This window comes from Coregonus clupeaformis, chromosome 9 (genome assembly GCF_020615455.1).
Source record: "Coregonus clupeaformis isolate EN_2021a chromosome 9, ASM2061545v1, whole genome shotgun sequence".
NCBI classification, from domain to species: Eukaryota; Metazoa; Chordata; class Actinopteri; order Salmoniformes; family Salmonidae; genus Coregonus; species Coregonus clupeaformis.
In genome coordinates, this window is record NC_059200.1 from 18,547,227 (window position 1) to 18,573,420 (window position 26,194).

At 43.8% G+C, this 26,194-nt stretch overlaps 1 protein-coding gene across 12 annotated transcripts in view; it reads right to left on the bottom strand.

Moving 5' to 3' along the window:
- Window positions 1-26,194, bottom strand: part of nedd4l (NEDD4 like E3 ubiquitin protein ligase) — a 101,934-nt gene that overhangs the window by 59,338 nt on the left and 16,402 nt on the right. For 5 of the 12 annotated variants that reach the window (XM_041885371.2, XM_041885369.2, XM_041885368.2 and 2 more), the window contains exon 1: window positions 10,930-12,764. In XM_041885371.2, coding sequence (XP_041741305.2) covers window positions 10,930-12,330 — 1,401 coding nt within the window. In that variant the 5' untranslated portion in view covers window positions 12,331-12,764. Of the gene's footprint in view, window positions 1-10,929; window positions 12,765-17,686; window positions 17,741-19,756; window positions 19,796-21,503; window positions 21,586-26,194 lie in introns of those variants that run through there. The other 7 variants (XM_041885373.2, XM_041885374.2, XM_041885372.2 and 4 more) reach the window with 2 other exon arrangements.

The following is a 26,194-nucleotide window of genomic DNA, read 5'->3' on the forward strand; positions in this document are numbered from 1 at the left end:
ACTATACTGATATAAATTGTTTCACATAACAGGCTGTGATTCATGTGAGGAACGTTAGGGGCTAGGATGAGATAAAACTTGTATTTCTTATAGATAAGACTTTTCTCACAGATACGAACACTGCTTCTTTGTGATCTGTGAACCTTCCAAGGACATGGGTACTGCAAAAAAAGTGCTTGTTATGATAAACTTATGCCTGGCAACAGTGTGCAACAAGTGGAGCGTCGAGGGGTTGGGACCAACCCGTGCGCCAACGGATTGGCTGAGTAAAGTCTAAACCACACTCAGTCCTTTACTCTGATTGGCCAACAGAAGAGGTGGGAACTCTCTGTCAGAGTATTTGAGAAAGAATCTGTAAACAATGGTTTAGTTCTCTGAGTGCCCTGCGTGGTATCTCAGCGGACCCGTATATACGAACCTTCATACTTATCATACATACATTTTGCATATAATAAATTTAGCTTGGATTGAAGATCTCTTGATTCTTATTCCAATACCAGATTTGAATTACGCAATTTCTAACAATATATATATACAGCTCTGGAAAAAATTAAGAGACCACTGCGCATTTTTCTTAAATCAGCATCTCTACATGTATGACAGCCATTCCATTCCAGTGTCTGTTGAATTCCAACACAGGCACACCTCATTCTACTGAATTAGGTACTGATTAGGTGATCACCTGAACAAAATCTTATTTAACGAGGAAAAGTATAAAAAACCCTGCTGTGTTCATGACTATCCTCTTGCAATAGAACCTGCTGGATGGCAAAAACAGTGCTAATAGTACCTCAAAAGGGGCGGCAGGTAGCTTAGTGGGTAAGAGCGTTGTGCCAGTAACCGAAAGGTCGCTGGTTCTAATCCCCGAGCCGACTAGGTGAAAAATTTGTCGATGTGTCCTTGAGCAAGGCACTTAACCCTAATTGCTTCTGTAAGTCGCTCTGGATAAGAGCGTCTGCTAAATGACTAAAATGTAAATGTAAATGTAATATTAATTTTAAAAAATAACTATTGACCATGCCAAAAGAGTTGAAAATGAATGTTTTGAGTGAGGAATAGAAGGGTTTAATTCTGGCTTTACTGGCAGAGTGATACAGTGAGAGTCAGGTTGCTTCCATCCTTAACATTTCAAAGACGGCGGTTCATAAGAACAAGGTCAAGCAGCAGACATTGGGGACAACAAAGCTACAGACCGGCAGAGGGCGAAAACGACTCTACTGACCGGGATGACCGCCAACTCATTCGAATGTCACTCAACAACCGTAGGATGACATCAAGTGATCTACAAAATGAATGGCAAATGGCAGCTGGGGAAAAGTGCACGGCGAGGACGGTTCGAAACAGGCTCCTAGGGGCAGGGCTGAAGTCGTGCAAAGCTAGAAAAAAGCCCTTCATCAATGAGAAGCAAAGAAAAGCCAGGCTGATGTTTGCAAAAGACCATAAGGATTGGACTGTAGAGGACTGGAGTAAGGTCATCTTCTCTGATGAGTCCAATTTTCAGCTTTGCCCAACACCTGGTCGTCTAGTGGTTAGACAGAGACCTGGAGAGGTCTACAAGCCACAGTGTCTCGCACCCACTGTGAAATTTGGTGGAGGATCGGTGATGATCTGGGGGTGCTTCAGCAAGACTGGAATAGGGCAGATTTGTCTTTGTGAAGGACGCATGAGTCAAGCCATGTACAAGGTTGTCCTGGAAGAAAACTTGCTTCCTTTTGCTCTGACATTGTTCCCCAACTCTGAGGATTGGTTTTTCCAGCAGGACAATGCGCCATGCCACACAGCCAGGTCAATCAAGGTGTGGATGGAGGACCACCAGATCAAGACCCTGTCATGGCCAGCCCAATCTCCAGACCTGAACGCCATTGAAAACTTCTGGAATGTGATCAAGAGGAAGATGGATGGTCACAAGCCATCAAACAAAGCCGAGCTGCTTGAATTTTTGTGCCAGGAGTGGCATAAAGTCACCCAACATCAATGTGAAAGACTGGTGGAGAGCTGTGATTGAGAATCAGGGTTATTCCACCAAATATTGATTTCTGAACTCTTCCTAAGTTAAAACATTAGTATTGTGTTGTTTAAAAATGAACTTATTTTCTTTGCATTATTCGAGGTCTGACAACACTGCATCTTTTTTGTTATTTTGACCAGTTGTCATTTTCTGCAAATAAATGCTCTAAATGACAATATTTTTATTTGGAATTTGGGAGAAATGTTGTCAGTAGTTTATAGAATAAAACAAAAATGTTAATTTTACCCAAACACATACCTATAAATAGTAAAACCAGAGAAACTGATAATTTTGCAGTGGTCTCTTAATTTTTTCCAGAGCTGTATATGTACGTATATACAGTGGGGGAAAAAAGTATTTAGTCAGCCACCAATTGTGCAAGTTCACCCACTTAAAAAGATGAGAGAGGCCTGTAATTTTCATCATAGGTACACGTCAACTATGACAGACAAAATGAGAGAAGAAAATCCAGAAAATCACATTGTAGGATGTTTTATGAATTTATTTGTAAATTATGGTGGAAAATAAGTATTTGGTCACCTACAAACAAGCAAGATTTCTGGCTCTCACAGACCTGTAACTTCTTCTTTAAGAGGCTCCTCTGTCCTCCACTCGTTACCTGTATTAATGGCACCTGTTTGAACTTGTTATCAGTATAAAAGACACCTGTCCACAACCTCAAACAGTCACACTCCAAACTCCACTATGGCCAAGACAAAAGAGCTGTCAAAGGACACCAGAAACAAAATTGTAGACCTGCACCAGGCTGGGAAGACTGAATCTGCAATAGGTAAGCAGCTTGGTTTGAATAAATCAACTGTAGGAGCAATTATTAGGAAATGGAAGACATACAAGACCACTGATAATCTCCCTCGATCTGGGGCTCCACGCAAGATCTCACCCCGTGGGGATCAAAATGATCACATGAGCGGTGAGCAAAAATCCCAGAACCACACGGGGGGACCTAGTGAATGACCTGCAGAGAGCTGGGACCAAAGTAACAAAGCCTACCATCAGTAACACACTACGCCGCCAGGGACTCAAATCCTGCAGTGCCAGACGTGTCCCCCTGCTTAAGCCAGTACATGTCCAGGCCCGTCTGAAGTTTGCTAGAATGCATTTGGATGATCCAGAAGAGGATTGGGAGAATGTCATATGGTCAGATGAAACCAAAATAGAACTTTTTGGTAAAAACTAAACTAACTCGTGTTTGGAGGACAAAGAATGCTGAGTTGCATCCAAAGAACACCATACCTACTGTGAAGCATGGGGGTGGAAACATCATGCTTTGGGGCTGTTTTTTTCTGCAAAGGGACCAGGACGACTGATCCGTGTAAAGGAAAGAATGAATGGGGCCATGTATCGTGAGATTTTGAGTGAAAACCTCCTTCCATCAGCAAGGGCATTGAAGATGAAATGTGGCTGGGTCTTTCAGCATGACAATGATCCCAAACACACCGCCGAGCAACGAAGGAGTGGCTTCGTAAGAAGCATTTCAAGGTCCTGGAGTGGACTAGCCAGTCTCCAGATCTCAACCCCACAGAAAATCTTTGGAGGGAGTTGAAAGTCCGTGTTGCCCAGCGACAGCCCCAAAACATCACTGCTCTAGAGGAGATCTGCATGGAGGAATGGGCCAAAATACCAGCAACAGTGTGTGAAAACCTTGTGAAGACTTACAGAAAACGTTTGACCTGTGTCATTGCCAACAAAGGGTATATAACAAAGTATTGAGAAACTTTTGTTATTGACCAAATACTTATTTTCCACCATAATTTGCAAATAAATTCATTAAAAATCCTACAATGTGATTTTGTGGATTTCTTTTTCTCATTTTGTCTGTCATAGTTGACGTGTACCTATGATGAAAATTACAGGCCTCTCTCATATTTTTAAGTGGGAGAACTTGCACAATTGGTGGCTGACTAAATACTTTTTTCCCCCACTGTGTGTATATATATATATATATATATATATATATATATATATATATATTAGTTGTTACTGCTCGTATGTTTTCCTGTGTAGTGTCACACCTGAACAGTGATTTGAGTGAAGCGGAAGCAGAGGCATCGATAATAAACACTTACGTTCCATCCAGAAACTGTCCGTTTGATAATATCTCAGGCACTACTTGTGCTCTCGTGGGTGTTCCTGTATTAGTGCTGCCACACCTGACCAGTGAGTGAATAGAGGAAGTGGTATCCATGGTGATGACATACTTACTGGCCCTCTACTGTAGTCCGTAATATCTAGCCTATCTGCCAAAAGTATGGATTAACCTTTTAGGGTTTTGAAATACTATTTGCTGTTTTAAGACACGTCCTGTAATCTGTACCTTACGCAAGCAGTAAATCAACCAAAATATACATGAGATTGTTTAACCCGTTGAAAAAAAAACTGATTTTTCAACTTCTAAATGAGTGACTGATAGGTACAATGTTATTCCCAGTTCAGTTCTGTTTCTTAAGGTCCCTTTTCTTCACACCAGTTCCAAGAACAACAGAGACATAGGAGAGATGTGTAATGATCCGTCTGTGTGCTCTGAGACCTGGGTTCAATACTATTTTAAATAATTTAAAATGTCTGTGCTTGATTGAGCTTGCCTGGCTTAATGGAACACTGGAATAGTCCCAAAACTGTAAGCCCCGCCCATCTGGCACTCCAAGCAGGCTAGAGCAAACGCTCAAAAGTTTTAAAAATAATATTTGAACACAGGTTTGACTCCCTCTGTGACTGGTAACCTTTCATCATAGAACGGCAGTTATTTAAACCAGAGAGGGAGACTAGTCTACTGCCCAGCTAGATACTGTTCTGTACTTGTGTTCTGTCTGGCTAAATGTCAGTGGAAAGTCCAGTGTGTCGACTGGCTCAGCATCATGTTGAAAAAGGGCCAACGTTTCTATCATTGCTTTTTAGGTACAGGATTTTGGTTACTACATGACTCCATATGTGTTATTTCATAGTTTTGATGTCTTCACTATTATTCTACAATGTAGAAAATAGTAACAAAATAAAGAGAAACCCTTGAATGAGTAGGTGTGTCCACACTTTTGACTGATAGTGCATATTTGCGCCAATCTCAGTGAACTAATCCATTGCGGAGGCCTAGACTAAAAGCCAATTTATGCTTAATCCGAAAATGTGGTCAGAGCCTCCATATGGAGGGTGTGACGCAATTGTGGAGGGTGTGACGCAATTGTGGAGCCTCCAGAGGCATGTAGAGGCCAAATCGAGCACTTTACCGCATCGCCATGAGCCTCCAAAATGTTGTAACAATGTGGAGGGCTCTGTATAGCTCCTCATTGACATGATTGGTTGACGGTAGGTAGGGTTGGTACATCCTGTATAAACACAAACTCACTTCCTTGACAACAGCTCTGCACTGCTCTGCGAGAAGTATGAATGCCCTGACTTCTGCTGAGGCCATATCACCCTAAATGCTGCATGGCCAACGCAGACAACGGATGGACCATGCGCCCAGATGCACAATGCACTGCTCTCTCCAGAATGCGCAATTTGTGCACATTCATTGTTTCATAACTTCATTGTGTGAATTGTTTGCATTTGATTGTTAGTGTATATCAATTCCCCATTACATATATCACCAGTAGTACATTTACCTTTAATTCCTAATCTACAATGTTGATTACTTTGGTTACGCTACTTTATTTTAATGCATTCAATATTATTATTCCAGTCTACCCGTTCTCATTGTCTGAGTGGACACATTGTTTGCAGAGTGCACAACATATGCTACACTTGTGAGAAACACGTTTTTGATTCTTTCATTCCATTGATGAGTTTTGTCAATTTAGTCATTGTCTTTTGTTTGGAGCGCTCCTGTCAATGTTGAGTAAGGATGCGCACACATAGAAGTAGGCCTATAGGCTACCTGGCCTGTGCGCAAATGTAGGCATATAAATGTGCCCATTTGGGGATCTGATAGTATTTCTGATTGGCTTAACGCACCACCACTAATGAGCTGTGGAGCTTCTCAAAGTAATGTTTTCTTCACCTCAACAGCAAGCAAACAAAGTCTGTTTTACATCCATTGAGAATGACAACAGTTCCTCAATGTATTTGAAAGATATTTCCAGCTCTCTCCCTTTCGATAACCACTCAGCGTGAAAGGGAAAAATGTCATGCTCCAGTGGAAACGTCATAAAATAGGTCTACCTGATTACTTCTTCTGAGTGCTTGACTTGGACTGAAATAGGTTCCGGTACTCATTTTGGGTGCTGGTACTGTTTATATTTAGGTGCAGGAGCTCCACAATACTTTTGAGCTAATATTCTATAAGAGGAACAGGAGCTCAAGCAGTAGAACATTTGAGGTGCTGGTACTCAGCTGTAGCGTGTATGTTAAGTGTCCTATATGTGAGAGCAAGGTAACTTTATACTGTAGCGATGGCAATAGAAATTACTTTTTAGGTTTGTATCATTTTCATTTATATTTGGTTCTAATTTTGATTAACCACATGACAATGATTTTCAGATATGAAGACGTTATTTTAAAGTAAACTAAACTGTTTCACAAAAATTTGCATATGAAAACCATAACTGGCACGCAGATCGGTAAAAAACGGTAAGATAAATTGGCATTCAACATGAGAAAGGTTGGCGACTCCTCGTGTAGCCTACGGCAACTTCAGGAGAATAATGTCAGAAAGCCAGCGGGAGGAGAATAGTTAACCAGAAGAAAAAAACCTGACCTATTTAGATCTCTGGCGCCCTCTTGAGGCATTTGTCTTATTTCATTAGTAAGCTTAAAGCATCAGACAAGCTCAATGCATATAGCTGATTTTATTAAAACACATAGGGTGTGTGTATATAGGGAAAAATACACGTTTAAAAATGTTGATCAATCGATTGGTTGAAAGAACATAAGGCTTTCGGTCGACCAATGTTTTTTTTTGCCGGAGACAGCCCTAAAAGGGACAGTCTGTGGTGTGGATGCTGGACAGTAAATAAGGGTTTGTTTTTTATGCCTGGGTAGAGGATTAGGCTCCCATGGTCCTGCCCGCATAATGTGCCTTTTATGACATAGCTGACAAGGCTGATATGGCCAGGCTGGCCGTTGGGTAAGATATCTGCAGTCAACAGGGGTCACAGCTGAGCCTGCAGCTGCCTCCATGTGCCATCTTACACTGGGAGGAGGAGGAGGGAGGGGGAGAAAGAGTTAGCATATTACTCCTCATTGGGAGGAGAGAGAGGGTCCAGGGAAGATTAGAAACACTGAGGCACCCACACCTTGAGAGACAGACAGACAGACACAGACACAGACACAGACACAGAGACAGAGACAGAGACAGAGACAGAGACAGAGACAGAGACAGAGACAGAGACAGAGACAGAGAGAGAGAGAGAGAGAGAGAGAGAGAGAGAGAGAGAGAGAGAGAGAGAGAGAGAGAGAGACGGAGAGAAAAAATTAACTGCAGGGAGAGAATAAGGGTAGACAATCAGGGATCAAACAGCAGGCCCTCGACCCCTAGCTATTTTTTCAGCTGAGAGACAGGAGAAATATTGGCCTATACAATAAAGCCTAACCTATACACTCGAAAAGCCCCTGAGTGGGGCTAGGTTGAGTTACAATAATATGCCATTTAAAATGCCATGCAAGCCCCACCGAGGTGCCTGAAAAAGCTCCCACAACAATTCCTTCCCCAGCCCCCAGCACAGCACATGCATGTTGACTAAAATAACGTTGGAGACCCCCAAGCTAATACAGCCTCCAGGCAGCCAGCCAGTCGGTCAAAGCTCCGTGAATGGCAACTGCACTGGCTCTGTACTGGTCTGGGTTAAGGCTGTGGCTAGGGCATTGGCCTAACTATAGAAATATAATTACTTCCTGGTATGCGTACACTAAATATGTCTGCCGGTCCACCCATCCCAGAACATTAACTTGAATGGGGATACCCGTTCTTGTTACTCTATTTCTATGGGCAAATCTGTCCGTCTCCAGCCTGGCACGTGCACTGTGCTTTTCTAAGGCCGGGGGCACTAGTCTACTAGGCAGGAAACCATAGGGCACCTGGGGAAGCCTGGCTGTCATTAAAGTCTATAAAGGGGGTTCCCCCTTCTATGGGTAGCAAGGTAATACCATACATCCGGATGTTAAGTGTCCTATATGTGAGAGCAGGGTAACTTTATACTGTAGCGGGTATGTTAAGTGTCCTATATGTGAGAGCAGGGTAACTTTATACTGTAGCGGGTATGTTAAGTGTCCTATATGTGAGAGCAGGGTAACTTTATACTGTAGCGGGTATGTTAAGTGTCCTATATGTGAGAGCAGGGTAACTTTATACTGTAGCGGGTATGTTAAGTGTCCTATATGTGAGAGCAGGGTAACTTTATACTGTAGCGGGTATGTTAAGTGTCCTATATGTGAGAGCAGGGTAACTTTATACTGTAGCGGGTATGTTTAGTGTCCTATATGTGAGAGCAGGGTAACTTTATACTGTAGCGGGTATGTTAAGTGGCCTATATGTGAGAGCAGGGTAACTTTATACTGTAGCGGGTATGTTAAGTGTCCTATATGTGAGAGCAGGGTAACGTTATACTGTAGCGGGTATGTTAAGTGTCCTATATGTGAGAGCAGGGTAACTTTATACTGTAGCGGGTATGTTAAGTGTCCTATATGTGAGAGCAGGGTAACTTTATACTGTAGCGGGTATGTTAAGTGGCTAAAATTGTGCTATAGTTATTTGTTTGTTTCCATATTTGGTCTAAAAATATAACGATTCTGAAGAGATGCGGTATAGGGAAGAGTGTTCAAACAGTTAACGGGTGGCATTCCTCTGACTTCAGTGGCTGCTAAAGTCAGGCGAGATCAGTCATAGAGACACTAGAAATCACACTGAAATGATAAGCCCAGTCAAATCAAGAGGTGCTGGCTTAGTATGTGATGTACCAACTTAGCATGTACCCTCAACTGAAATGCAACTCACGCACTTAGCCTACGGCTTTGACATACAAACTAAAGGTTCATACAAAACATAGGCCTATGACCTGTTTGGTCACGCCATTCAATGTCAATATCATTAGCCAGTCTTAAAAGTGGCAATGCAGGTCCAATATGAATATAAAAACATGTCCTCCTGTGCTCCTGAGTGGCGCAGTGGTCTAAGGCACTGCATCGCAGTGCTAACTGTGTCACTAGAGATCCTGGTTCGAATCCAGGCTCTGTCGCAGCCGGCCGCGACCGGGAGACTCATGGGCGGCCGTTGGCCCAGCGTCGTCCAGGGTAGGGAGGAATGGCCGGCAGGGATGTAGCTCAGTTGATAGAGCATGGCGTTTGCAACGCCAGGGTTGTGGGTTCGATTCCACGGGGGCCAGTATAAAAAAAAAAAAAAAAAATGTATTCACTAACTGTAAGTCGCTCTGGATAAGAGCGTCTGCTAAATGACTAAAATGTAAATGTAAATGTCCAAATAGCTGAGTGAGGGCATATAACCTCCCTGCCAGTGGCAGTAATCCTGGTTGGTACTGGGAATAGTCCGACACACCTCCTTAAGATTCAACTAAAGAGGGGTGTCAGACTCTAGTAATAGTTCTGAATGATTCTGGTCCCATTCTGACACAGCGGTCATTAGATATTCTAAAATACCAGAATACAAACTACTGATAGCGGTTTTCAGAGGCCTATGTTTTTCGACCCGTGAGAAACAGCTTAAATGCTGTGACGTCTGTATCTGTGACTGGAGAGCCCTTTAGTAGTGTACTCTCATGCTATAGTATGTAGATACAGTTGACTATTACAGCTTTATAAAAAGACTCAAAGCTATAATGAAATGCTGATATCGATAGCTTGTTAAACTTCATTAATAGTCATTTGGAGCCATAATGATATCTTAGATCTTAATCACCCAGAAGGGACAGCTGTTCAGTGGGAGGCACACCGACCCATACCAACCCCAGCCAAAGGAGACATGCCCCTTTCAAAATCAACAACCATGCTCGAAACAGATCTAAAGATAGCAGGAGCACGGCCAGCTCTTAAAGAGGCTGTTAGTTACTATTTAATACCTCACCCTCTGCAGGGTTAGAAGACAACCGGATGCATCGGGTTTTCTGGAGAAATGGAAAGGGAGCCTGTGACTTCCGCTTTTGGATCATTAACAAGGCGACCCCTCCATCTTAACTCCTCCTCCACATTTACTGGATTGGTTGAACAGTGCAGAGGAGAACTTCGGACAGTAATTTATTTTCAGGATCAGAGAGAAAGAAATGCCTGCTACGTTAGGTTACTATTACCTCAACGTAAAGACAATTAAAGTGAGTGGGCTGGGCAATAATTGTGTGTGTGTGTGTGTGTGTTGAGCACTGGTTTCCAAAGCCAGTCACCAATTTGTTTTCCTCAGGTTTTCCTAGTGAATGAGACTCCATCGAAGTGTGTAAAAGTTCACATGCCTGTGGTTGTGAAATGAAATAAAAGCCGGTGTGGTGGAGCAGTAGAGCCTAGCAGCAGCTCCTACCCAGGCTGCCCTGGGGCTACTCCACATTCTCACTTCCCAGAATGTAACCACCCCCTTCCCTTCCCGCCCAGCCGCAAGGCCGGCATGCTTTTTATTTCATTTATTATTTTACAACGCTTGGAGTCAAAGTATCAATATAATATTGTCCAAAATAATATAGCAATATGTAACTGAATCCATTTCCCACCCCCCATCACTACTGTCTGGTGAGGAATAGCATAAATATATTTCATGTGTATAGAACATTCACTGACTCTCAGGTACCTTTGAAACCACCTGAATTCTTGATTACTCTCATAACTCAAATACATGCTACTTCCCCAATGGCAGACACCAATACATTGCAATTACCGTCAACATTAAACTTTTTTGAAATATTTCAAAGCTTGTGTGTGTACACTTTAAAGTACACTACCATAATGATATTTATACTTCCAATAATCATTACCTGACCATTTCCCAGGCTTAAATCGTGTACGGTAGGGGGATCACCATTCTGACTGAAAGAAATCTTGAAGTGAGACTGCCGTTTGGGTGGTTCCCTCCTGATGTTGAAAGTACAGCCATCTTCAATATCCATACTTTGACTGTCCATCTCTGAAGGGCTTCCTTCACTGCCCTGAGGATCCCCAACATTACCAAACGTCTGGTGGTTCCCATGGGTCAGCCGCTGATGCGAAGAGCTTCTCTCTAGCCGGATCCTGGGGTAACGCACCACACGTCCTCCCTTGGAGCCAGTGAAGCCCAGATCGGTGGCCTCGCTTGTGGCCACAATGTTCATGTTGTTGGCCTGCCTGGCTTGGTCCTGCTGTCCAAGCTGGAACACAAGCCTTTGAGTGGTGCCAGGTTGACCCGGGTCAGAGTTCTGCTGCTGGACGGACCAGCGGCAGGGCCCAGCTCCTTGACTGCCAGAGCCATAGCCGATCCTGAACTGCTGGACATCAGATCCATCTGGGGAGTTCCTTGAGATGTGGAAGCCTCCGTTTCCGTTAGACACAGCTGAGCTGACCTGACCGCTTGAGTTTGAGCCATCTTGGGGTGTGACGCAGAATACCCTTCGCTTGGGTTGAGCGGGTTCTGTGGGCTGCTGATTCCGATTCTGAGGCATGGCAGAACTAGAGCTACCTGAAGCCACTCGGCTGTAGTGAGGTGGTGAGCTAGCCGTAGATGGAGTGTCTCGGCTGTAGTGAGGTGGTGAGCTAGCCGTAGATGGAGTGTCTCGGCTGTAGTGAGGTGGTGAGCTAGCCGTAGATGGAGTGTCTCGGCTGTAGTGAGGTGGTGAGCTAGCCGTAGATGGAGTGTCTCGGCTGTAGTAAGGTGGTGGTGGTGGTGGTGGAGCGTAGCGGTAGTTCCCGTCTGGTTCTGTGTAGGCCGGAGCAGGTCCTGGGGTGTAGCTGGGTGGCGGTGGCTCTTCGGCTCCAGCAGGCCCGGCACCGGAGGATCGTTGGAGAGAGATCTGCATAGAGGAACTCTTCGTGGGTCGTGGCTCGGCAGGAGTCAGCTGGGGTATGAACATGGAGGAGCTTCGTTTGAGTGAGGAGTCTCCAGAACCTCCATGACCGGCCAGGGGGCTCTCAGACAAGGGACGTGGCACAAAGCAGACCTCTCTCTCAGGCCGTTGCCGAGGCACAGAGAAAGCACTCAAGGCAGGCAGGTCTCTCTCAGGACACCAGGAGAAGGTAGGCGATTCTGGGCTGCTCCAGCGCTGAGGCCGGTGAGGCTGCTGCATGTGGAATGCCATGGCGACATCGTTGCCGTCCTGGGCCTGGGACGGCCCTTCCAGCTCCTCCATTTCCGGAGCCGTATTGCTGCGGCCAGAGCCAAAGTACAGACGCAGCCGGTGAGACATTTTCACCTCCTGCTCGGTCTCTCTGTCTCTGTCTGTCTCGGTCTCAGCTGGCTGGTCCCCTTTCTCGTTTTCACCCCTCCCTCCCTCCTCTCCCCTCTCTCTTTTTTTCTCTCTTGCTCCCTCTGTCTCCCTCTTTCCCTCCCACAGTGAAACAGCAGAGCTAGAGGAAAGAGGAGCAGCGAGTCAGCACAATAACAAGAGAGGCACTGCCAGGGAAACTCCAAGCTACAAACTGAAGGCAAACGGGGAGTGAGAGAGACAGGGATAGAGAGGAAGAGAGAGAGACAGAGAGAGGAAGAGAGAGAGACAGAGAGACAGACAGACAGACAGAGGTAGAAAGGAGAAAGAAGAAAAATGAGACTAATCTAAACTGTTAGCGCTGGACAGTGTAGCAATAGCGACAGACAGCAGAAATAGCCCGAGTGACAAGCAGCATTCCAGGCATGATTGGATAAAGGGCACCCGGTGCTCCTGCCTCTACTGAGGTGAGGGTAGGGTGGCCGTGGTCATGTGACATGACGGCTCCCCAACCTCCACCCCGTTTGTGTGAGTGTCACCGCCCCCGCCCCCAGCCTGAAACAGCACCTGGGTTCAAATAGTATTTATTGTCTTTTTACCACTTCAGGTTGGCAGGCTCAAATCAAGCTACTCTCGAAGTATGTGTAAGAGAACAAATACAACTTGAACCCAGGTATGAACAGTACCACTGTCTCTCAGCTGGTCCTTATCCGTCAGGGGGCCGAGGCCCAGTGGGAGGGACACACACACACACACACACAGAGCGCTGAGTCAGGCGGCAGACTTGACAGGACCATAAATCTATTGAAGTAGTGCTCATCCCAGATCCCACACACTGGGCTCGGGACGACAGGGGCCAAGAAGACAGTTACACAACGCCATCTTACTCGACCCCAGTCCCCCTTTAGGACAAACACAGGGGCCAAGAAGACAGGACCAGTCTCTAAACTCGTCATCCTCGGCTTGAACACCAGTCAAACTAGAACTCCTTCTCTGAGGTGGGCAGCTACCACACAAAAGGCACTGAAATACTCTGCCAAGTTACTCAACCCCCATATCCCCACCCTCCATGTCCAGATTTACTTCATTTCAGTGTCACTGAAGATAATAAGCAGCTGTGTTCCTTCCTGGTCCACAGTGAAAAAAACAGAGCCAAGATTTTAAAGGAAGCCTCTGACTCTGCAACTGAAAGGCCCAGTCAGTACATGACAATAGATGTACACAGTGGTAGCCTACATGCTGATGGTAGTTGCGAAACTGCTCACCGTGCGTGTTGATAATTGGAGACTGGCCATTTAAAGAATCAGCCATTAAAATGTGGTGGGCATATTTCAAAACAACACTGTATAACTCAAGAAGATCTAAATGCATATGAAACTGATTGAGATCAAATGGGATGTTTCACCAGTAAAACCTGAAGAATTATCATTCACAATTGACAGTGGGAAATGTGAAGGGAGGGTGAACACAATAATGTGTACATAAAGTAGAGTTAAAGAAACACAGAATGTGATTCAGATCTTCAAGCTCTGGGGAAAGGGATCCAGAGGGGCAGGGGGCGCGGCGGTTACGGAGCCGCAGCCTCAGGCTTTATTATAAGTGTCAGTACAGATAATAAGCAGCTGCCTTCCTTCATGGTCTACAGCGGAAAACAGAGCCAAGCTTTTAAATGAAGCCCCTGCCTCTGCACTGAAAGGCCCAGCGTACAATAGGACTGCATTTGGGGGCACATGCTGATGCTGGTTAGAAAACCTTCCTCTGTGTGTGTTGATGATGATTGGAAAATGTCAGATGATATGATACTGTACTGTGCATACTACTGGGTTTGACACTGATTCAACAGTAATGCTTTACGCCATGCTGCCTGCCCCCTCTTAGTTCCAAGGGGACCACCAGTCAGGCTCTCCCTGGGCCTTTGGTGTGTTTGTGTGCTTGGAAACAATCCCCCCCTCTCATCAGCAGCTCCCTCTCAGCAACTCCCTCTCAGCAGCTCCCTCTCAGCAACTCCCTCTCAGCAACTCCCTCTCAGCAACTCCCTCTCAGCAACTCCCTCTCAGCAACTCCCTCTCAGCAACTCCCTCTCAGCAACTCCCTCTCAGCAACTCCCTCTGCAACTCCTCTCAGCAACTCCCTCTCAGCAACTCCCTCTCAGCAACTCCCTCTCAGCAACTCCCTCTCAGCAACTCCCTCTCCCTCTCAGCAACTCCCTCTCCCTCTCAGCAACTCCCTCTCCCTCTCAGCAACTCCCTCTCCCTCTCAGCAACTCCCTCTCCCTCTCAGCAACTCCCTCTCCCTCTCAGCAACTCCCTCTCCCTCTCAGCAACTCCCTCTCCCTCTCAGCACCTCCCTCTCCCTCTGTGGCAGACACACAGGGGAGGGAGACTCCGTGGTTCAGCTGCTGTCATAGCCAGCCAGCCACCAGAACAAAGCAGCCACTATGGTTACTGTACACATGCCTCTCAAACCATATCATCATAGGCTTTGTCCATTCTCTTTCTGGCTGCATGGAATCAAAAGCTTCCCCCAATCCACAACCTGGCAGCTTCAGGACTACCACACAATCTGTACCATCATCAGCTGCATGTGAAATACAATTCAAAATACAAAATAACCCAATCTATGCTCCTTTGTGTGAGAGCAATGAGACTCTCCAGGGGAACCTTTAGAATGGGAATACTCCTCCTCAGACTTATGAGGGAAAAGACAGGCTGGAGGCTGCCACTGCTCTCTCCCTGTCCCTGCAACAAGGTTAAATAACCTGAATGGTCAGGTGAAATAACCCACATGTTGAATAACCTGAATGGCCAGGTGAAATAACCCACATGTTGAATAACCTGAATGGCCAGGTGAAATAACCCACATGTTAAATAACCTGAATGGTCAGGTGAAATAACCCACATGTTGAATAACCTGAATGGCCAGGTGAAATAACCCACATGTTAAATAACCTGAATGGTCAGGTGAAATAACCCACATGTTGAATAACCTGAATGGCCAGGTGAAATAACCCACATGTTAAATAACCTGACTGGCCAGGTGAAATAACACATGACGAATAACCTGAAAGGCCAGGTTTAAAAAACCACGTCGAATAACCTGAATGGCCAGGTTAAATAACCCACATGTCAAATAACCTGAATGGCCAGGTTAAATAACCCACATCTCAAATAACCTGAATGGCCAGGTTAAATAACCCACATGTCAAATAACCTGAATGGCCAGGTTAAATAACCCACATGTTAAATAACTACCATGTGTCCCTTTAAAGAGGGTATGATTTGAGAGTGCAGTTAGTGAACTATAGAAATCATGAGGTGGGTTACAGAGACTCTAATATGCTACATGTGGTCGATCACACTAACTCACAAACTATGAACCGTGGTGATCTTAAATTCCCCCACTACAACCATCAAGCTGTACAAACCATTCCCAGGGAGATAGACCGAGCAGAGTAAATTGATCAGGCCTTACTTTAACTGGCTTTCATTATTAGTCATCTATGGCAAGTAACCTTAGCAGAAGATATATTTCAGTATCATCGTCAAGGAAACAGAGGACATTATGGTCTACAGGCCTCAAGAATGTAATACATTTTAGATTGAAAGGAAATCACATTCCCAGCATTTCTTATGTGAAAAGAAAATAAGATTACAAAATGATGACATAAGAATTTAGAAGTAACTGCAGAGGCAATAAATAGTCTCTTTATAACCAAGTCGGTCCTGGCTGCCAGTGAGAACAGATGACTATTATGTCCTGGAGAGGAAAGCCCCATCAGACACACAACACTGGGGCTATAGTCTGAAGTTCTGCACTGAAAAGAGCAGTCCTCCATTTAACAACGTTGGACTTCTCAGAGCAACACATTCTGGGCCCGTATTCATGCTGATCTAGGATCAGGTCCCCTTTGTCCATGTAAATGTATTCATGATCTTCTAAAAAGGCTAAACTGAGTCAGAAAAGGATGTTCATATGATAGGGAATATATACAAAACCTTGCAGAGAGCCGATCGAACTGACAACCTTCTAGAAAAAAATATTAACTATTGGAACCAAGACTTAGAAAGAACTGATGTTGGCACAAGATGGAGGGAATGCTGGAGCATAACTAACTAAATTAGTTAACAAAAATGTACGCTTAATCCAGTATAAACTAATGTATAGAATTTATTATACAAGAGACAAAATTCATAAAATTATACAGCACAACGGCAGTCATGTCTTAAGTGTAAAACTAATAATGACTCAATGATCCATGCTTTCTGGGAATGTTATGAAGTCCAGAATTTGTGGGCGGAGCTAGAAAGTTGTCTGTCAGAGGTATTGCAATGTAAACTTACTTTTAATGCGTCTGTCTGTATATTTCAAGACATGGCATATGGGGGTGTATACTAAAAAAGGTGGAAAATCAATCACTCCGCCACCAAGAAAAAACTATTGATACAATTCAAGGACAAGTGGCAAACAATAATGCAGGTACTAGGGATGGGGGTGTGAGCATGTGGGTCTGGGCAGATGACATGTAGTCATTGTTTGTGTGCGTCTGTAAGCTGTTGTTCATATGTATAAGCTTGTGTATGTAAAAAATAAAATAAAATGTTTACAAAAAAATAAAGGCAAAACTGATCCTAGTAGATCAGCACTCTTACTCCGAGACATTTTATGAATAAAGGCCCTGATCACGTGACCTCCAAGAACTCAAAACAGGAACAAGGTGCCAAATATGGAAATATCATTTCTATGGTCCCTAAGAACAAGGTGTTTTCTCCTAAATGCACAGATAATAGGCTACTTATGATGTAATTTGAAGTGGGATTGCAGACAACATTGGAAAACAAGAGAATCAGAAATGACCTTCTGTTGACAGAGAGAGAGAGAGAGAGAGAGAGAGAGAGAGAGAGAGAGAGAGAGAGAGAGAGAGAGAGACAGAGAGAGAGAGAGAGAGAGAGAGAGAGAGAGACAGAGAGAGAGAGAGAGACAGAGAGACAGAGACAGAGACAGAGACAGAGACAGAGACAGAGAGAGAGAGAGAGAGCATTGCATACAACAAAATGATTAGATGTTGTTAGGGATAGTTAGAGGATTTCCATGGTAACACACTATCATCATATTGTTATCAAGAACGATGTACTGCTGTCATACAACAAATGTGTGAAAATAAGAATTTCTGTTATGTAGAAAGAGGATATTTTTTTGGATCAAAAGTACATTTCAAATTGTAAGATCATTTTCAATGAAATCAACAGACAAAAGAGAACATGATGAAAGGTAGAGAACAACTTTACAACGCTTGAAAGATAATCATTCAGAATATAATTTCACAAAAGCTGAATCTTACCAATCTGTTTTCATCAAACACCTCAAAGAGTAGTCTGTGGTTCAGGGGACAAACCTGTGATGACAGAAGAAGTGACACTTTTAGTGCAGACCTGTAATAAATGTAAACGGTCTAGAAAATAGGTGCTTCATACACAGAAACTATTGCATAAAAGCTTTAAAACACACACATACAAAAAAAAAAAACACACTAAATGGCAATGAATTAGCATATCTAGCATGTAGAAAAGATAGGATATGGGGTCTTTAAAAAAACTACAATACATAGATTAGGCTGTGTCTACACTTGACACTTAAATGCAACTTCTGTTATCAGAGTACGAAGACCGCATTGAAAAGACATGTCTAGATGCACAAAAAAACGCATTGTAGTCAGATAGTGTTCAGATCTGGCTGAGCACTTCAGGAGGTGGTCAGGGACGCATTGTGTGCGGATTGCTCCTCAGTCTGGACACAATCAGGCTACCGAAAGGGAATACAGTGGGCGACGTCAGCAGCACTCCGCCCACAAGTCTCCAGAACTGTGTGTTTTGAGAGCAAGAGGCACCTTTTTTAGGGGGGAGGACATATGTTCCTAGCGTGTGAGGAACGTGTTTGCTAGCTTCATAAATGCTACCCAGCCTGTCCACAGTCTCGCTTATTTAGAAATATAGTTTTTGTTTGGCTAGAGTTATGCTAAACTGTTTGCAATCCTTTTACCTTTGCTGGCTAGTTACAGAGGTTAGATGGCTAGCTAGCTACAGTAGTTGGCTAGTTACAGAGGTTAGATGGCTAGCTAGCTACAGTAGTTGGCTAGTTACAGAGGTTAGATGGCTAGCTAGCTACAGTAGTTGGCTAGTTACAGAGGTTAGATGGCTAGCTAGCTACAGTAGTTGGCTAGTTACAGAGGTTAGATGGCTAGCTAGCTACAGTAGTTGGCTAGTTACAGAGGCAGCGCAGGAAAAGGGAATCGGGACACACATTTAAATGTAGGTGTAGATGCATGACGCGTTCAGAATTCCATGATCAGAACTCCAAAACTGCATGAACTGTCAAGGCCTTAGAGATAAACTGAAATCCAGGTCTGATATCTTAACTCTGGTTTTTAGCCCGTGTGTCACAACAGCTTCCAGCTGCCAAACCTCAGCATGCTCTTGAGTGTCAGTCTCCATCTCCAATCGCTAACTGGCTAACGCTAGCGCTGAATGTAATCGCTAATACTAGTGCTGAACGTAATCGCTAACACTATCACTGAATGTACAATTACTCCTCTAGGAATAGCCAGCTGGATGAATCACATACGTGTGGATGGGCTTGTAAACAATGCAATTGGTCCATTTGATTACATAGTTAGAGGGCTGGAACTTTGCCATAGTAGTGTTGAATGGCAATAAAATGGAGTGTAGCAGCACCACTCCCTTGAATAAAAATGGAGAAGGATAATGACGGGTATAATATGTTTACATACAGTGCCTTCAGAAAGTATTCATACCCCTTGACTTATTCCATATTTTGTTGTGTTACAGCCTGATTTCAAAATGGAATAAAAAAATCTCACCCATCTACACAAAATACCCCATAATGAACAAGTGAAAACATGTTTTCAGAAATGTTTTTACATTTATTGAAAATGAAATACAGAAATATAATTTACATAAGTAATCACAGCCTTGAGTCTATACTTTGTAGATGCACTTTTGGCAGCGATTACAGCTGTGAGTGTTTCTGGGTAACTCTCGAAGAGTTTTGCACACCTGGGGATTGTGCAACATTTGCCCATTATTATTTTCAAAGTTCTTCAAGCTTACCCAAGAAGACTCACAGCTGTAATTGCTGCCAAAGGTGTTTCTAGCGTGTATGGACTAAGGGAGCTAAATACTTACGCAACGACTATATTTCATTTATGACATTTAAAAATAATTTTTAGACAATGTTCGAATTTCTTCCAATTTGACAAAGTATTTTGTGTAGAATGTTAACAAAAAATTACAATTAAATACATTTTAATCCAACTTTGTAAAACAATAAAATGTGAAGATATCCAAGGGGTCTGAATACTTTGACAAGGCACTGTAAATGTAAAGAAACTCACTCTGAAATAGAACTCCTCGTTCCATTTGGGATTTAGAGTCTGAAAGAAAAGAATTGTTAAACAAGTTTAGTGAGGTTGGTTGGTGTGTTTTCTGCATGCTGTGAAACAAATAGCCTACACTTTCTTTAAAATCGGTCCGAGAACTAAGTGAGAGGACTCATTAAAATACCTCCTGTTATTAAAATAAGAGAAACACCACAATGTCAATTAAGTTTAGGAACACCACAATGTCAATTTCACAAGGTAGTCTGATTAATCTACATGTTACATCCTTGATAAAGTAACATCTCTGTTAAAATAACTTATTTGTGACATCAGGTGATACACTCCTCCACCATGGTGAGAGATCTCTACCTCCTCTTTGACTGAGAAGACGCATCATACAAATCTATTCTGATAGGGTTCCGTGCCAAACAGAAGAACCACTCCAAAATATGTTAAGAGACGAAGCCAGTCCTGGGCCACCTTGCTGTTTGAGCAAAGAGAAACCCTCTATGTGGTATCTGATATTAGCATAACGTCACTGATAAATGTGATACATCTATCACTGTCAGGGACACTCTTTGACCTGTTTCTTAGGAGAGTTTACAGTCAATCCCAGGGCCCATTTCATAAATCGTCTGATCTAGGATCAGTTTGGACTTTAAGATCATAATGGACATGGACAAGGGGGTCCTGATCCTAGATCAGCAATCCTTCTCAGATATGTTTTATGAATACCGGCCCAGAATTAGCATTATATTGCCACGAGGCACAGGTGCACAATGCTTTGACTGCGGCAGCAGCACACCTTCACAAACCCGGAGCGACCGTGAAATAAAAGGGTCTTCTGCTCCACATAGCAGCACACCTTCACAAACCCGGAGCGACCGTGAAATAAAAGGGTCTTCTGCTCCACATAGCAGCACATTGTCAGCTATTTATATCCCAGCCAGGGCCATGGACAGCATACGTCTGACTTCATGGGAGGGTTAGGGAGGCTGGCTGGCTCCAGGAGGGGGATGAGCTGAGTCTCTCTGGCCGTCATCCCAGGAGATTTACCCAGAGAGGGAGAGGATGGTGGTTGGGAATAATAATGTGACATCCATATGGTTTTTATTCTGACAGGACTGGTAGGAAGATGGAAGGAATCGTCCTTCTTGTGAAATGTGATGTCAGGTTGAACATACATCAAATAAAACTGGGCTACATTCTATGAAGCAAATTCCAGTGCTTGAGCACCTCTATGCTATTTCTTAGCTAATTTCTTCCACAATCCTGTTAGTTAGGTTAGGCCTAGAATACGACAATACTAAGGATCCCGAAACAGGGCTTCCAAAATCCCCTCAAGAGGTCCCCTTAGATTGTATGTTTATAATTGACGTGATGATATACAGAACTGTATGAAACAGCTCCCTCTGCTGTAAAGGTTCACCCACATAGCCTTAATATTGGGGAAAGGTCTTCCCGTCAGACTACAGTAGTGTGTTCTGTAGCCGTCTCCAGCTGGTTTTCATCCTCCAACTAACTGGGTTTTACACAATACTATTCACATTGCTTAGTAGTGTAAACAGCAAAAAGGAAACACTTTCTTGGCACAGATTCATCAAAAAAATAAACAAATAAAATGAGATTGCTTTTGTTTAATCACCACAGGACACAGGAAGGAAACACCAGAGGATTACATAATAACTACAGACTAACAGACTTCCTGATCAGTTGATGAATCAAACTTGATTGTCCCCAGAGGGAAAGTTGACGGGGTTACCTTTTTAATGGTTTTAGTCTGGACTAAGGCAAGCTCTCTGTTCTCATCCGCAACATAGAGCGACAGCTTGACATAGGGATCACTGCAGAGAAAAGAAAAGAGACGCTATTATTAAGACAGTTGATGATGAGACGCTCATGCTCAAGTTAATGACACCAAAGGGCTACTGGCTCAAGACAGTGTGCTGCAGGGGTGAAGCCTGGGCCTGTTGCCAGGGGTGAAGCCTGGGCCTGTTGCCAGGGGTGAAGCCTGGGCCTGTTGCCAGGGGTGAAGCCTGGGCCTGTTGCCAGGGGTGAAGCCTGGGCCTGTTGTCAGGGGTTGAGGCGTTACAGTAACTACTAGGTTTTCGAACTGAGTGACGTGCCGATTGTGCTTCTATAAGCATTCATCAAAGAGGGTGTGGTGTGTGTGTGTGTGTGTGTGTGTGTGTGTGTGTGTGAGAGAGACAGAGTTGTGTCCAAGGGGACTCTTGTCTGTAGCAGCAATACAGTACAGACACAGGGGCCAAGGAGTCTCTCAGTCTGCTACACAGTAGTTCCATTGTTTAGTCAAGAAGGATCAGGCTCCGACATAAACACACAATTAGCAGCAGGGAGACTTTAATTAGTCATTTAGGGCTGGAGAGCAGCCATGATCTTGTTGTTGTTGCTCTCCCAGGCTCTTCTGAAGGAGCAGGGAAATAGCCTGGCTACAGATGCTCTCTCTAAAACCAAACCCCAGCTTGGTTGTTAGCAACCATAATAAAACCAGCCATCTATCTATTTATTTTAAGCACAAAATGCACACACACACAAACTTCTATTTTAAGCCTCAGTGTTTTGTCAATAGGCCAATAGAGGCTCGTTCTGCTGGGTGTAGTCCAATGTCATGAACGTACGTACACCTGTAAGCAGTTTCGCTGCCTGTGGTATCTGTTACCAGGTTAGAATTTCAGGTTTGTAAACCTGACTGCCTGTTGTTTTGTTGAGTGATTGAAGTTGGTAGTACAGGACTACTGACCAGGCAGGCTCCTGATGTCACAGTGATTTAGATGAGTCAGGAGGAGTCAGGACAGCCAGTCCTGTGTACCCTGATATGCTATGGGGACAGTATTTCCATGAGTCTTAATAAACATTTGTTACATATTTTATTATTTGTAATGACAGAACAATGGGAATATAGAGCAGGGTTTCCGTTACCCGGGAATTGCCGGCTTTTGGCCCCTAAAAAATGTAAAGCTGATAAATAAAATTGTTGCCTTCCAAATTGACCGGGAGAAAAAACAATGCAGGCTATCCCACCACTTTACAATGTGAGCTGGAGGCAGTATGCATTTTGAAAACATAATTGTTTGAACACTGAACATTTTACTTCATATTTTGAGGCATGTCTTACCTTGTTTGGAGGCAATTATTTTATAAAGACTTTGGGGAAGCTTACAATTCAAGTTTGGGGAAGCTTACAATTTATCTTACCATTTCTACCAATCTCCGTGCTAGTTATGATTTTCATATGCACATTTTCGTGCAATAGTTTCATTTCAATAATACTGTTTTTGTTTCTCAAAATCATTGTTACGTAAAATCGTAATTAAAATGATAAAAATTAAACTAATGTGAGAGCACCAGCCTCTGACATATGGAAACATTGATAGCTAAATAGCCTAAATGAGTGCATGGAACTCAGATGGCCAATGCAGCCGTTGGCCTCTAACTTCCATTATCAACCAAGTAAAAATACACAAATCTGAAATAAAAACTGTAGAAAATATACTGATGAAAATTCTGGTTCTTTCAATCACAATCATCTCTCTACTCAGCCTGTCAGCCTCCCTTTCTATCTGTCATGACTTGAACCATCACTAGTGAAGTGCAACATTGTGTAAAATCAATCAACTAGATCAGTCCTGAAGCTGTCTCTAGCAAACTTGCAACATTGTATCAACTAGCCTATTCTGGGCCCTCAGAGTTTCCTGCTCCAGTCAGCTCGGGTCAGACAGCTGTTTGTGCATAAGGGAAAGGTATTTTATTACTTTTCCACCCGATGATGATTATTTTGTTCTTTCACACCGAGGCTTGGTGATCACGAGGGGGAGATTGTTGGAAGGATTTTTCTTTATAGGTTGACTGTGAGGCACTATTATCAAATCAAATGTTATTTGCCACATGCGTCGAATACAACAGGTGTAGACATTACAGTGAAATGCTTCCTTACAAGCCCTTAAATCAACAATGCAGTTTTTAAAAAGAAAAATGTTAAATAAATAAAAAAAGTGTTAATTAAGAAAAATAAAAAATAAAAGCAAATAGCTAAAGAGCAGCAGTAAAATAAAATAACAGTAGTGAGGCTATATACAGGGGGGTACCAGTACAGAGTCAATGTGCGGGGGCACCGGCTAGTCGAGGTAATTGAGGTCATATGTACATGTGGGTAGAGTTAAAGTGACTATGCATAAATAGTAAACAGAGTAGCAGCAGCGTAAAAGAGGGGGATGGGGTGGGGTGGGGGGGCAGTGCAAATAGTCCTGATAGCCATGATTAGCTGTACAGGAGTCTTATGGCTTGGGGGTAGAAGCTGTTGAGAAGCCTTTTGGACCTAGACTTGGCGTTCCGGTACCGCTTGCCATGCGGTAGCAGAGAGAACATTCTATGACTAGGGTGGCTTGAATCTTTGACAATTTTTAGGGCCTTCCTCTGACACTGCCTGGTATAGAGGTCCTGGATGGCAGGAAGCTTGACCCCAGTGATGTACTGGGCCATACGCACTACCCTCTGTAGTGCCTTGCGGTCGGAGGCCAAGCAGTTGCCATACCAGGCGGTGATGCAACCAGTCAGGATTCTCTCGATGGTGCAGCTGTATAACCTTTTGAGGATCTGAGGACCAATGCCAAATCTTTTCAGTCTCCTGGGGGGGAAAAGGTTTTGTCGTGCCCTCTTCACGACTGTCTTGGTGTGTTTGGACCATGATAGTTCGTTGGTGATGTGGACACCAAGGAACTTGAAGCTCTCAACCTGTTCCACTACAGCCCCGTCAATGAGAATGGGGGCGTGCTCAGTCCTCTTTTTAATATTTTTTTAATATAGGCTATCATATATGTATTTCCTTTCCTTACTGTGTGAGGTGAAGAAAAAAATAATACTAAGAAGCTCAGCTTATTAGTGGTGGACATGTTGAGTTAAGACAAATCAGAAATCAAACATCCCCAAATGACAGAAAATTACATTTTCCTAATGGAAACCCTGAGCCAGAGATATGTGGTCAATGTGGTCCGTTGTTGGCATTAGTACCACTAGATTCTGGCATGTTTCATTCAGACACCCAGCAACTCCTGAGCACTCACAGCCTTATGGACACAGCACCGGAGGAGAGGCCTTCGAAACTCACAGCTATACAATAGTAGGCCTAACACCTAGTAGGCCTCCCAGGCAGCACGCTGCTGTACACACGGTCTCCTTATAGTAACTCCGCTGCTAGCGGGACGTCAGGATGCTAACACATGCGTCCTGGCAGGTGAGCATTACTCATAAAGCATAGAACAAGCAGTCACAACCTCAGTCCTCCGCTACAGCACAGATAGGCTTTACAGTGGGGGAAAAAAGTATTTAGTCAGCCACCAATTGTGCAAGTTCTCCCACTTAAAAAGATGAGAGAGGCCTGTAATTTTCATCATAGGTACACGTCAACTATGACAGACAAAATGAGAAAAAAAAATCTCCAGAAAATCACATTGTAGGATTTATTATGAATTTATTTGCAAATTATGGTGGAAAATAAGTATTTGGTCAATAACAAAAGTTTCTCAATACTTTGTTATATACCCTTTGTTGGCAATGACACAGGTCAAACGTTTTCTGTAAGTCTTCACAAGGTTTTCACACACTGTTGCTGGTATTTTGGCCCATTCGTCCATGCAGATCTCCTCTAGAGCAGTGATGTTTTGGGGCTGTCGCTGTGCAACACAGACTTTCAACTCCCTCCAAAGATTTTCTATGGGGTTGAGATCTGGAGACTGGCTAGGCCACTCCAGGACCTTGAAATGCTTCTTACGAAGCCACTCCTTCGTTGCCCGGGCGGTGTGTTTGGGATCATTGTCATGCTGAAAGACCCAGCCACGTTTCATCTTCAATGCCCTTGCTGATGGAAGGAGGTTTTCACTCAAAATATCACGATACATGGCCCCATTCATTCTTTCCTTTACACGGATCAGTCATCCTGGTCCCTTTGCAGAAAAACAGCCCGAAAGCATGATGTTTCCACCCCCATGCTTCACAGTAGGTATGGTGTTCTTTGGATGCAACTCAGCATTCTTTGTCCTCCAAACACGACGAGTTTAGTTTTTACCTAAAAGTTATATTTTGGTTTCATCTGACCATATGACATTCTCCCAATCCTCTTCTGGATCATCCAAATGCACTCTAGCAAACTTCAGACGGGCCTGGACATGTACTGGCTTAAGCAGGGGGACACGTCTGGCACTGCAGGATTTGAGTCCCTGGCGGCGTAGTGTGTTACTGATGGTAGGCTTTGTTACTTTGGTCCCAGCTCTCTGCAGGTAATTCACTAGGTCCCCCGTGTGGTTCTGGGATTTTTGCTCACCGTTCTTGTGATCATTTTGACCCCACGGGGTGAGATCTTGCGTGGAGCCCCAGATCGAGGGAGATTATCAGTGGTCTTGTATGTCTTCCATTTCCTAATAATTGCTCCCACAGTTG